This window comes from Dipodomys spectabilis, unplaced genomic scaffold, assembly GCF_019054845.1.
Source record: "Dipodomys spectabilis isolate Male_0828 unplaced genomic scaffold, ASM1905484v1 ptg000260l, whole genome shotgun sequence".
Classification (NCBI taxonomy): Eukaryota; Metazoa; Chordata; class Mammalia; order Rodentia; family Heteromyidae; genus Dipodomys; species Dipodomys spectabilis.
The window spans coordinates 489,794-503,709 of record NW_024870937.1 but is presented as its reverse complement, the minus strand read 5'-3'; the positions used below and the strand labels follow the sequence as shown (position 1 = coordinate 503,709).

The following is a 13,916-nucleotide window of genomic DNA, read 5'->3' as shown; positions in this document are numbered from 1 at the left end:
CCGCGCTGCCAATTTAAGAAATGGAATTCAGGGAGGGAGAGAAAGGGGGGGGGAAGAAAATAAATAATATATATATATAAACTATATCGGTGATAAGTCGGGGAGTTTTTGCAAGACGTTCTTTGCTTTCCCTTGCCCCTAAACAGCAAAATGTAGGAGAAAGTTTAAGAAGTCAAGGAACAAAGGAAGCAAACCACTTGTTTCCTCGTAGACAATAGCAGGGCCAGAACCATCTAGACACCCTCCCAGCCGAGGAACCCTTTGCCGTGTCTACTTTGCAATTATTCCAATACCATACAAAAAGCATCATTTCCCCCCATAACCAGGTTTCAAAGGGCCATTGTGCTGTGAAGAAAATGAAAACAAAACTAGCCAACCTGGTTGTGATCTGGCTCAATACCTCATCTGCTAAGCTAGATGAAAATTTTCAGAATTGACTCCTTTCTGGCAACAAGTGGTACAAATTAGTTTAAATCTAAGTCCCCATCATGCTCATTCATTGCTGCTTAGAAAAGGAGGGGGTGGGTTTACAATAAAGGCCTCTAGTTTCTAGAATAGAAACTAGAATACGCATTTCAATTTTTTTCCCCAAGGGTGCACATCAATAATCACTTAGCCATCTTTCTCTCTGCAGTTAATGTTTGCACATGTTCCTGGTCATACCAAGGTTTCTTGGCATTTTGCTTCCATGGCTGAACACAGTATAATTCCCCCAAAGGACATGTATAATCGGTGTTATCCAAATAAATGAAAGACTCAAGCATATTTTCAGTATCCATATTTCAAAAATTTATTTATCTCAAACTGTGCATAATGGAGTAAAAACTGAAGTTGAAAATGTACCTGTTATAAGGATGGTATTAGTTCACATATATATACACGGATTCTCGGCAGACTGATTCAAATAATACAGAGCCGAATCTTTTAAAATACAACTACGGAAAATAAAAGGGGGAGAAACCTTAAAATATCACAATAAATTTACAGAAATATTACAAACCATAAGAAAATATTTCAAACACAGTAATCTCAGGTCGTTTTCTTTTTTTAATCTGGACAAAATGAAAAGGTGGGATTGAACAAAAGCTATTATAAATTACCAACGATGTCAAACTGCATGGCCATATTTTTTTTTCTTTACTTTTAACAGTAAGTTAAAAAATTTAGTACAATCTAAAACTTTTGCCCTTAAAACAAGACCAGGGAGATGGTTTTGCCAGTACTTATTCTAATTTTTTTCTTCCTTTTGTGCCATTTTAAAACTAAAATGTCCAAATCTGAATAACTTTCTTCTTTCCACGTTTGCAACTGTCCCTAAATTTCAGCTGCAGACTCAAAATTCAGCAAGAAGCCTCTCCTCGAAAAATATTGGCAAATTCTCAAGCTTATAAACAATGGACATTTTGATTGCCATGTTTATCTCGATAAATACTGTACAAAAGTTGCTTGCAAATATTAAAACATTTTTTTCGTCGCTTGGAGACTAGCTCTAAATATTATTGGTAAAGACTTTTGCAAATTTCCTGCAAAGCTCCTACCGTAACACTAGAACTTTTAAAAAGTTTTGCGTAGTTTCTTTCCTCCAGATCTATACAAGGTCCGTTCCCCCGCCCTCCCCACTCACCCACCCCCGGTTTTCTCTGTACAAAAATAGTCCCCCCCCCCCTCCCAAAAGAAGTCCAGGATCTCTCATAAAAGTTTTCTGGTCGGCTTCGCGGGTTTTGCGTGAGTTTGGATGGGATTGCTCTTCTCTTTTGCAGCTGTCATTTGCTGTAAGTGATGAGACTTTTTTTTTTTTTTCCTTTAGAGCGTTACCAGGATTTTTTTTTCCCATGCTGTTTCTAATTCTCCTCTTTTGCACCCCTCCCATTTAAAATCCCTTGCTTTGCTTTGAAAATCCTCCCCCACCTTGCTCCAGTTCGCTGTCCGGCCCTCACATGTGCGAGAGAGGCAGTGTGCCGTTGATGGCCGTGCCGGGCACCGGGCCGCTCTGGTAGTGTTGGGACATGTGCAGTCTGCTGGGGGCGGCGGGCTCCGGCACCTCGGCGCCTGGGAGGTACATGCTGATCATGTCCCGGAGGTCCCCGGCCTGGCAGGGCGCCCTGGAGTGGGAGGAAGAGGTAACCACGGGGGGGCTGGAGCTGGCCTCAGACTTGACCACCGAGCCCATGGAGCCGAGCGCCATGCCCGGGGTGCCCTGCTGCGAGTACGACATGCTGTAGGTGGGCGAGCCGTTCATGTAGGTCTGCGAGCTGGTCATGGAGTTGTACTGCAGGGCGCTCACGTCGTAGCGGTGCATGGGCTGCATCTGGGCAGCGCCGTGGGCGTTGAGGCCCGGGTGCTGCGGGTAGCCCAGCTGGTCCTGCATCATGCTGTAGCTGCCGTTGCTCCAGCCGTTCATGTGCGCGTAGCTGTCCATGCGCTGGTTCACGCCCGCGCCCAGGCCGGCGCCCACCCCGACCCCGCTCGCCATGCTGTTGCCGCCGGGGGCCAGCAGGCCGCCGGGCAGCGTGTACTTATCCTTCTTCATGAGCGTCTTGGTTTTCCGCCGGGGCCGGTATTTATAATCCGGGTGCTCCTTCATGTGGAGGGCGCGCAGCCGCTTGGCCTCGTCGATGAACGGCCGTTTCTCCGTCTCCGACAAAAGTTTCCACTCGGCGCCCAGGCGCTTGCTGATCTCCGAGTTGTGCATCTTGGGGTTCTCCTGGGCCATCTTGCGCCGCTGCCCTCGGGACCACACCATGAAGGCGTTCATGGGCCGCTTGACGCGGTCCGGGCTGTTCTTCTGGTTGCCGCCCGCCGCCGCCGCCGTGGAGTTGCCGCCGCCGCCGCCGCCCCCCGAAGTTTGCTGCGGGCCCGGCGGCTTCAGCTCCGTCTCCATCATGTTGTACATGCGGGCGCTGTGCGCGGGCCCGGCCCGCCGGCGGCCGCCGACCCTGGGCCCGGCCGGGACTTTGGGGGGCCCGCGGGCGGGGGGAGGGTGGCGGAGGAGAGGAGGGGAGGCGGGCGGGGGGTTCGGGAGCGCAGGGCTCCGCGAGAAGAATCAGACGAAGAATTGGGGGGGAAAGAGAGAGCGAGCGAGCGGGAGAGAGCGCGAGAGCGAAGCAAACTGGAATCAAGATCCAAAAAAAAAAAAAAAAAAAAAAAAGCGCTTCCCTCCTCCTCCGGCGGGTCCTGCCGCAGCCGACGATTGTTATGATTATTTTTTTGGAAAGGCTTAAGCCTGGGGCTCAAACTTCTCTCCTTTCTCTCCCTCTCCTCTTCTTTCTCTCAGTCCTAGTCTTAAAGAGGCAGCAAACTACTTTCCCCCTTTTGCAAACACTCTCTTCTCAGCCTTGACAACTCCTGATACTTTTTTGAACAAGTTAATAGACAACCATCCATGTGACGGGGGCTGTCAGGGAATAAATGGGTTTCTAGCGACCAATCAGAGCGCGGCGGCTCCTCCACTCGAGCCCGGCCTCGCCGCCGGGTTTTGCATGAAAGGGGGCGGGGCCTGCCGCGCCGCCGGCCGCGCGGGAGGCGGGGGGGAGGGAGGGGAGGTCGGGGGGGGGGGGGGGGGGGAGAGGCGGCTCCCACAGCCAGCCTGCCAGCCACTGAGAAACCTTTGTATCCCCTCTCGCAGCAACAGGTCACGCCACACGCCTTTTCGAAGGAAGTGGGTAAACAGCACTAAGACTACGTGCCCCCCCCTTGAAACTTAATATTGATTTACTTTTTTTTTTTTTTTGGTGCTGAAATGGGGACCGGGGCGCGGGAGCGGAGGGCGCACCGGATGGCTCAGCTCAGGGCGACTGTCCAGCGGGCACTGGAGGAAACAGGCAGCTCAGGAGTTGATGTGCGTCCTCGTCCCCCCCCACCCGACCCGCTCTCCGACTCCCGGGCCCTCGAGGGGTCCCGAGCGCCGGCCCGCCGAGCAGTCAGACGCAGACCTCCGGCCTGGCAGCCCCCGCGGACTCGGGCTCCCCGTCCTTCCCTCGCCTGCATCCCGCGCGCGGCTGGCCCAGGGCGCGCGCTGGGCCTGGCCGAGCTCCCCCCCTCTCCGCCCCCCAGCTCGGTGGCCCAGGAAACCACCGTGGTCTGCCTTCGGGCCGAGCCCAGGCCACGCTGGCACTCTCCCCGGTTCTCCCCCGAGCGCCCCCGCCTCCCCGAGAGGGGGGCTCGGCGGTGCGGGCCTCAGAAAGTGCGGGCGGCGGGGGCGGGAGAGTAACGTCAACTTCCTGGCATCCCACGGCCTCGCGGAGGTGGCATCTGGGCCGCGCTCGGCTCCCTCCCACGCAGAGTTCCCAGGATCCGGGCACAGCTCGCCCTGGCATTTCCCCTGCCGCCCGGGACAGCGGGGGCGGCGCGGGCCGGGGGGCCGGGGGCGGGGCGGGCGCGGGGCCGGCACAGGTGCAGGGCGCCCCCGGGAGGGCGGGCGGGGGGCGGGGGCGCAGGAGTCCCGCCCGCCCGGGACCCAAGAGGGTCACTTTAGCCGCGCTCCCATTGTCCCGACGTAAAGATCTCAATAGGTAGGCGCTCAAAGCCCGGAGCAATGGCACCGCGTCCGTTACAAATAGGTAGTTTTGTTTCTCTTGTTGTCGCTACACGGAGTCAAACAAAGCCCCGTCTAAGTTTCCTTCCACTCTCTTGTTGGGATCTTTGTGCCTAAAATGCACTTGACAACAAAGCAGGGGGGGAGGGGGAGGGGAGGGAGAGAAAGATGCCATTTCTTTATCTATACGTTTGTAGATGAAGAAATATAGAGAGAGAGAAATGTATGTGTATAAATGGTGCAAACCCTCGGGGTTGCTGATTTTCTCCAGGAACACTTGTCCGCCCCCTTCCCCTGATCTACCCTTCCTCACCCCAAGGAAATGCACGGAATAGTATCTACCGGCCACGTTCCATTTATTATCTTTACCGACCGCATTGTTTTGCTACCTTACTAACCTCCCCCGACGGCCCCCTCCTCCCCCCCCCCCCAATTCCCGCCCTCTCAGGCTTGCCCGTGCTGCCACACGCAAAGTCAAGATGCGGACCCGAGCGGCAGGAAAGTTGTGGGAAAGAATCCTGTAAACTTAAATTATTTCGAGTCAATCACCCCCTCCCGTCTGCAAGTTCTCTTTTTCTCCCCCCCCCCCCCCTTAAGTTTATGGCTTGTTTTAGTTATTGGGAACTAGAAAGGAGGAGACTGGCCTTTTCGAAACGCGTATGTATTATGTTCTCTTGAAAATAAAACCGTGTTTTCTGCGTATCCGAGGTGTAATGTTAAGCTAAACACGTATCTCGGGAGATTAGGGGGGAAAAAAAGGTGGAAAAAAATTTGGAGGGTTTAATTTAAGGCGGCCACCGACTTTTCTTCGCAGCTGGTTTCAGGGATGTGGCTGGTGCGCCCCCTGCTGGTGGATTCGCCTTTCCAAGATTGTTGCTTTTACCTTTAAAAGAAGGTGTGTGGAAATAATTAAAGTAAGAAGGAAAAAAAATGAGGGGGATGGAAGATCAAACTAATTACACATAATCTAAACAAAAGAAAAGTTAACATATCATATAAGCAGTGGTACCAAATCATAAGAATCAAATTTAATTTGCTTAACTTAGAAATGTACATACAACCTCGAGATAAGTGGGAGGTTGAACTACAGGGAAAAAATAGGTACAAATTATGAGATTCACCATATGAATGAATTATGATTGTCCAGGAGCCACAAAGGGCAATCTAAGCATTCACTTTATGATTGTGTATGTAGTGGTCGGTGCTTAATGGCATTATTCTGAAAACTTAAAAAAGAAGCTTTTGGATAATTAAGCTTCAAGAAAAAGAGAGGGGTGGGAGTGGCTAATGGTGGTGTATATTTATTAAAATAAATGTTAACAATGGATGGTATAGAAGCAAATCTCCTAAACCCATCTCTCTGTTTTTCAAGGGGAGGGGATAGTAATACGTACAGATTTTTTTTCCTTGGGATGATAAATAAAAGCGTTTACACATTCTCAGATGCCTGTGTCAGCCTGAGCTCTATACTAATGCATTTAAGAGGGGAAAGGGGCTGGCTAGGTCTTTTGTTAATTGCCTTTATCGTATAAATAAGCTATGGAAATACATTACAATTGTGTTATCATTGGTTGCGTTTATTTACAGCTTTATTTTAATTAAGCTTGTCGTACTTATCAAGGCAATAAACTAACAGTGGCTGAAGTTTGTGCATAATAATGTGCTATGAAAAGAAGATTAAAGATGGTGATAGCTGAAACAATTTTTTCACATTCATTTAAAAAAATCTGATCACTGACTACTCAATTTCAACCCAGCCCCATCAATGCCCCTAAATATAATAACTATAAAAATAATCCCAACAGATGACAGAAACAATCCTGTTTAAGGTTTATAATAGATGACTACAGTTCACCACTGACTACTAGACAATCAAAAAAAAAAAAAAAGACTTGGAATAGGGTGCTTCATCCTCCGAGAACTGAAAATGTTGCCATTGGCACCATTTATAAAAATTGGAAGGGCTTAATCTAAAGAGAATGTAACACTTGCCTTCATGGGAGGCAAAAAAGCGACACACTTTTAGAGCAATATTGGTAATCAGGAACAAAATGCATACTCCTGGAACATTCGGAATTTATTTGTTCTAATATTGGCTTTAGCCAAAAAGCCTCCATTGCTAAGTGTAACTTAATTTTATTTAATAATCTTTTTTTCCCATTGATTTTTTTCTCTCCTAAACTCTCCCTACGCCTCCTCAAGTATTGTATCTGAAGCCAACAATTTTGTGGAGATAGAGCACTGTAGACTTATTTTTTCTGCTTAGTGGCAAATAGAGGTTTAACTTGCAGTAATTAGGTGAGAACTAGCCAAGCATCTTACTATTATGATGCTTGTTAAAAAACCGCTCCTTTTCTGCATCTGCATTTGAGTGCGTTCCCCTCCTCTCTTAATCTTCTTATGGAAATGAAGGCAAACGGCAGGGAACCTGCAGAGTCTTGGAGAATGTCCTTGTTAACTGGAATTTCTCAGCATTGCTAATTAGCCGAGTTTGACGACCACCAGTATTGGGGGAAAGCTCTGTTTAACCACTCACCAACCATTCCGAGGAAGAGCAGACTCATTTTATTTTGTAATTAAAATCTGAAAAGGGCCCTATTTGACAGTTAGGGCCATGAGAGTCTTATCTCCCCGTGAAATAATTACTGCCTTGATAACTCAATTTTCTGAAAAATGTCAACTGTGGGCTCCAAAAGTTTTAATTTCATTACGTAAGGGGGGGAAAATGAGAGAAAATAGAAGAAAACGTACAGAAATACTTTTCTAATTCTAGAACTGGTTAAGTATATTAGGAGTCAGATTTGGCCAAATAAGTGTGTGTGTGTGTGTGTGTGTGTGTGTGTGTGTGTGTGTGTGTGTGTGTTTTAACCTTCCTTCCTTTTTGAACATTCCTTCCTATCCTTCCTGGAAGCTCCATGGAAAGTACTCATAGCAGCAGAAGAAACAAATCTGTAAGTCCAATAAAACTGAAAAACCAAGTACAAAAACTGCAAAACAAAAAAGTTCTGATTTTTAAGAGCCAAAGATAAAGAGAAAATTCTTAGTGTTTTGGGGAATGGTGCTGAGATTCTATTTACATCTACCTCCTAATACCAGAGCACCAAGGATTACAGCAGAAGGACACTGATATGAACAAAGGTTTAAAATGTCTCCTTCACCTCTGTAAGTCACAGAATTTCTCAGTCACTCCAAACGGGAGCATTCCATGAGACTTCTAGAATTACCAAAGTTTGATTCATGAAGGCTTGAGAAACAAACACAGATAAATGAAGAAAGTAAAGAAATGCATTAGAGGAATTCTTTCCCCTAAGAAAAATGCAGCAGAATTTCTAAAAATAATCAACAGGAAATATACATAGATAAGTTAAATATGAAAACTTAGAGCAAAAAAAAATTAAAAATTCAATTGTGCCACAGTCAAACTGCATTAGTCTAAACTTCCTTTAGCCTATGAAGGATTCCTCACAAGAAATCACAGAGGGGCCACCTTAAATTTTTTTTATAACACCATGTTCAAAACTATAGAAATTCTTTCATCTACATTTCTACCCCTTTTCTTTTCATGTCAAATTTGTCAGATTTTGGGAGTGTGAAGGATTATTGACAGGAACTATAATAAATGTTTCTAGCTGACACAAAGAACAAACACACACTTGTATCTCTTTCTATTTCCGGAAGCATAGACACGCATATGGTGCTTGATAGATCGGTAATTTCAAATTGCTTAATCACATTTTTTTTTCCTTCCTGTACCTTGTCTTTAATTTCCAGAAGTGGTATTAAGCATAACAAATGAACGAGGGGATAACAAACGCCCGTCTCAATCCAGACCCAATTTCACCAAATCATTTCACTCAAGAGCTGTAAGGACCCTTGAAACCTAAGGAATGCAGACCTCTTTCTCTCATCTAATTCTCACTGATGAAATAAATACATTTTTTCCCCCAAAGAATCCAGTAGTTTGAAAACTAAATGTATTTTCCTCTGACTTTAAATTATAACCACAAAAGTAATGCATAATCACATTACTTGTTGTATTGCATACATTTGTATATCTTGTAGATATTCTAGCTCAAATGTTTTCTGGGAAAAAAGGAAGTCATACTTCACAGCTTCATTTCCACTTCTTGATTTATCATGCAATTTTAATATAAAATTTGGTTCCTATGCTGAAGTTGTTGCCCAGGGAAGATTCTAATTTGTCCATTAAATGACTTCGTTTTAAAACATTATCTTAAAAAACAAAACAATAAAGTAAAAACGAGTGAAGAGATGCCACAGGACGTTTTCAGTTGCACTGTGAGTCTATGATTTGGACTATAAAAATTAGAAGAGAGTTGAAAAAAATCATCAGGTACTTCAGGTACTCCTCCTTCCCCCAACTCTGAATCCTTCTGTGCCTCTAATCATTGCTAAAAGTCCAAATGCCTATGTCTCTGATTGACCACAGTGTCTTGTGCCATTAATCACAGCAAAGAGACAGGACTTCCTCAGAATTCTAATTTCCAGTGGTTAGGATTGTCATCCACATTTTAGGGGAGAGGATTGTTTTAAATTCCCCAACTGTGATCATTTCATTGAGTTTTGACAACTTTTGTGAGAAACACAAAACTAATCCTCCCTTAAGTGTTTCTCTGATCTGCATCAAGGGGCATAATTGTGAGCTGGGGTAGATGCAATAGCAATGTAGAAAAAATAGGACCCCTCTGCCTCGTTCTGGACCCTTCCAAGGTACAGAGATGGAATACAGTCTTCTCTCTTCTGGAGACCTATGAGATACATTGCTCCTGTGTCAATTACAAGCTCTCTTTCCTCAAGTACAACTGGACCTACTACAAACCACAAGTGACAGACCTCTTAGACGACTGTGCCAGAGATGGACATCCCCAAAAGCAAGATGGGGAAAAAGATAAGATCTGTTTCATGTGTTAGGGACAGAACTACTATCAAAGGAAAAGGAAGACCGCTTTTCACCTGGGTCACAAAAAGAAGTTAAAAGTAAACCATTTTTTGGGGGGGGAGGGGGGAGGTGTCACTGTCAACCTTAAATAAAACTATTAGCACTTTTTCTTAAAGATGTGCAGCTGTGGCTTGCCTGGCCAAGTGCTGGAAATCAAAGTGGACACCCATTCTGGGAGGGCTGGCATCCTCTTGGCCTCCCATAGATAGCTGGAGCCCTCTTCTAAAAGCTCTTCTGGCCTCAAAAGAAATGTCTGAGAAGTAGCCTTCCCAGAGGCCCACTTCTGTCTGCCCCCTAGTGCCCCTGTTCCAGCTCTGGCTAAGATGGATTTGGGATTGCAAACTCATCCCAAAGGAATTCTCTGATCACTGGCCTGATAATCTTTAAAGGCTCCTTCCGAGCTGGGGCTCTGACTTTTATCTCCCTTCAACACCCTCTCCTTTGCTTTTTTTTTTTTGTTGTTGTTGTTGTTGGCTCTTCCCACTCCTCTTCCCTCTTACCCCACGCCCCCTCCTTAATTTGGAGATCATTGACACGATAGGCTGTAATGAGTCCTTCAGAAACTGTTATGATCTACAGTGACAATCTCTACACCTAATTCACAGATTATTGACAAGCACTGTGGGCTCAATGGTGTCAAGTTGTACTTGTGGTTTCAACACCCTTCAGCAACCCACAGTAGCTGCTGGCCTGGGATTAGGACTCAAGGCCTGGCAGTAGCTTCGGGCTCCTCGAGCCCAGCCAGGCTTTCTCCTCCGTGCCTTTGTCTCTGGGTTGGATCTTTGGAATTAAAAGCTTCTCCAGAATGAAAAGCACAATCTAAAGGAGTAAACTTAACCAAATGAAGAAACTCCCTCTTTAAATCTTGCTTGGTCTTCTGAATAATCACACCCCTACCCCCATCTCCAAATAACCTTGCCAAGCTCCAGGCTCTATAGGCTGGAGTTGAGAATGTTTTTCCTCTTCCTGGCTTCACCAGGAAAGGTGTGAAAGCGGGCTGAAGAGGCAGAGGCGGCTGAGACTTGGCATGGCTGCAATAGGGCCTAAACTGCATTGGCCCAGCGGCCTGGAAGGCCCACGGAATCTGGCAGGCCGGGCTATTTACAAAGCAGGGGCCACCAGCCAACCCGCGCGCGCGGGCTGGGACCAGAGACCCAAAGCGCCCGCCCCGCCCCTAAAGGTGCAGGGTGGCTGGGGAGAGAAGCACCGCGGGGTGGCTGGCCAGCTGTGCCCCTCAGGCACAGCCCCCGGGATCCCCTCCCCCAGCATCCCCAAAAGTGTAAGGGTCGCTTTCCTCCTGGGGTTGTGGGATTCACGCAGGCCACTGACGACCACCGAAGTCACAAAGCACCCGGGGTGCTGGGCGGCAGGCCCTCTCCCAGGCCACCCACTGGCTCGGTCCTCCCTCCACCGAGGGGTGGGGGTGGGGCTGTCCCTTCGCCGGGTCCCTGGGAAAGTTAGGCGCTCGCAGCCGGCCCTTAGCCAGGTGCGGCTCCTCCCTCCTGCCAGCCTCCGTGGGGGCGCGCACCCACAGTTTGGAGAGCAGCAGGGGATGACCCTGCGACCGCAAATTCCTCTTTCTATATCCCAGCAATAGGCAAGTGCACCCTTTCGGAGTGGTCGCTAAGCTGTGGCGGCGGGCTTCGGTCTCCCCACCCGCTGGGCTTCGGGAGCGCTGCGGGGACGTGGGAGCTGGCTCGTCAGCGCGCGCAGGGTCCGAACCCGCCCAGCCCGCGCAGGGTACCCAGCCAGCGCCCCACTGAGAGTCTCCAGAGGAGATCGGCCTCTACCTAGGGCACAGGACGGTGATGGGGCACCGAGGCAGGGGATCCTGCGTGCCTGCCACTTCGATAGTATTCTGGATCGAGCTTTATGATTCTCCACCCGCCACTGCATTTGAACCTACTAGAGTAAAAATAAAAAATAAATAATAAACATAACCTGGGCCAAAAGCCTGGCGAAGATGTTCTATCACCAAGAGAAGCAGGTCCCCTGAAAATATAACCCCAGAGCCGCTAATTTTAGGAAGTAGTGGGAATAAAACACAAAGGCAATATAAAGCTTTCATTTCCTATAATATGAACTATTCTTAAAAAAGCCATTCTATTTGGAAAAGTAAGCTAGTTTTCGTCAACAGGTAAACTTAAAAAAAAAGACAAGCCTTAAGCTCAAGTTAAAATTCTAAGTACATCTCTGAACTCCTCCTTTTGTTTATTTAGCACAATAATAGTTTCTGTTTGATTTTCAAACGACTAAACACACACACACACACACACACACGCACACACACTTTGCTATCATTTCAAATTTAGAGGACAGGTCATTTTGATAGACTGAAAGGCTCTTTTTGCCCAGTAGTTCAGACCAAAGAAAGTTACAGCTCTTTCCTACGCAGACAGCCAGTTTTTGAAGAAAACAAAAAAGAGTCCTGTTTCTCTAGGATAGTTTCTTTCCTTGATCGAAATGCTGAATTTCAGGGGAAATACTCTTGATTTTACCTTCTTTGAAATCTTGCACTGGGATTAAAAAAAAAAAAAGCCAGACACCTGTTTTCTAGACAATCTATGAGATTTAGCCGTTTGCCAGGAAGGTGAAAAGCTGGGCAGAACTGGCTCTGGAGGAGGAAAGCTTTGGAAACAGAGACTAGACTTTTAATATCACTCGGAAAATAAGTAACTAGGAGCAAATTATTTTGTTCACTCCAAGACTTTTTGCAATACTTGCAGGACCTCAGAAGACTGAGGTTACTGAAAACGTCAAAACAGCAACCAGAGCATCTTCATTTTATTTTTTTTGAAATGGGGACAAAACGAGAGAAGTAGTCTTTGCTTGGTTCTTCATTTTCATCCTGTTTCTCTTGCCAGTTTTTTTTTCCTTTAGCATCGCACAACCTGTAAAAGGTGTGCCTCCAGAACTCAAACCGGGCTGGGGGTTGGCTAGGATGAGAAGAGTACGAGGGGGAAGAAGAAGAGGAGGAGGAGGAAAGTGAGGAAGAGGAGGAGGAAAAGGAGGAGGAGGAAGAGGAAGAAGAGAAGAGGAAGATTGTATCTTTTTAAAATGGAATTAAAAGAGTGTCTGCTTAGTTTTTTTTTTATCGAATTAAGATCATATTATTCTGTAAGGATAGAGAAACTGGTGTAGACACCTCGTTTCCTTTTTCGAGGGTAATGAAGAGTTTTCTCTAACCCTAAAGCAAGATTCTAGCGATTTCCTGAACTGGAGCTGTGCATCTCCTACTGTGTCCGACAGGGGGCGCTGGGCACGAACCTGCGCTGCGGCTCAGCGCCGCTTCTCATCTGAGCCGGGTTCCAGCCCCGGAAGGCGAGAGCCGCGCGCGGGGTCGAGTACAGAGCTTTAGTCTTCCTGGATAAAAAGAGATTAAAGACTGAATTCTTTGTGTGTGTGTGTGTGTGTGTGTGTGTGTGTGTGTGTGTGTGTGTGTGTGTGTATGTGTGGGGGGGTGTTATCAATTTTAACCAACTATGAAACTGTAGAGCTTTTTGTTCTTTGATGTTCTTATAAAGAAACTCCTGTCGGTTGAGAAAATTTTAATACTGCAGCTATAGTGTGTGTGGGCAAATTATTTAATTTAAAAAATATATTTTTTCCATCTGCTCACATGATCTTTTTAGAAGTACTTTAAAAACTGGCACTGATCCCCTTGGCCTGTTAACCCTGTCCCAAATTTCAAGTATTTTTAGCTATGTCGAAAGGCCCTTCTATTAATTTGAAGGGGGTGGGGCGGGGGAAGAAACTCAAATATTTAAATGCCCCTAAATACTTACTCCTCTGCCTCCCTTTCTCCTGCTTTCTTTAAACAGGGGCTCTTATGGGATGGAGGCATTTCATACTTGGGATTTTTCAAAGCCAGGTATAAATGATAAGAGGCAAATCTAACTAAGAACAGCAACAATAATAATCTGAGTGTGATGTTGGTTTGTATAGCACCTAAGTAAGAGAAGAATTCTAAATAAAATTGTAATCCACCCCCCCCACCTTAAAAAAAAAAAGCTTCACCTGTATTTAAATAGCGTGTCTTTAATTACAGCAGTCGGGGATGCATGAGGCTGAAATAAAATTAGCAGTCATTACCAGTCCTTTAACTCTGTGGTGCACTAAATTAGCCTTCCAGTCCTCACAAAGACTCGACAGCAAGCGGTGGGTTGTAAATAAGACAGCGCGACCTGCCCTCAACACCTTTTCCCTTGCCAATCATAGCTCTATCATTCAGCCCAAGATTAACCTTTATCTACCAAAAGTTAAAAAAAAAAACAGAAAAAAATGAAGAGGAAGAAAAGAAAGAAGAAAAAGTGGGGAAAAACGGAAAAGAAAAAGGAGGCATTAAGGAAAGCCCTCTGACCACCACATGTCGAAATAACATAGCTTACAAGAAGCCCCTTTAAATTGGATTATAATGAGTCA

At 46.4% G+C, this 13,916-nt stretch overlaps 1 protein-coding gene across 1 annotated transcript; it reads right to left on the bottom strand.

The window, feature by feature from the left end:
• Positions 1–765: 765 nt before the first annotated feature.
• Sox2 (SRY-box transcription factor 2) lies at positions 766–3,382 on the bottom strand. The gene has a single exon (XM_042699640.1). It carries the CDS (start codon positions 2,891–2,893, stop codon positions 1,934–1,936), a length of 960 nt encoding a protein of 319 aa, XP_042555574.1. The 5' UTR covers positions 2,894–3,382; the 3' UTR covers positions 766–1,933.
• Between the last annotated feature and the right edge of the window lie 10,534 nt (positions 3,383–13,916).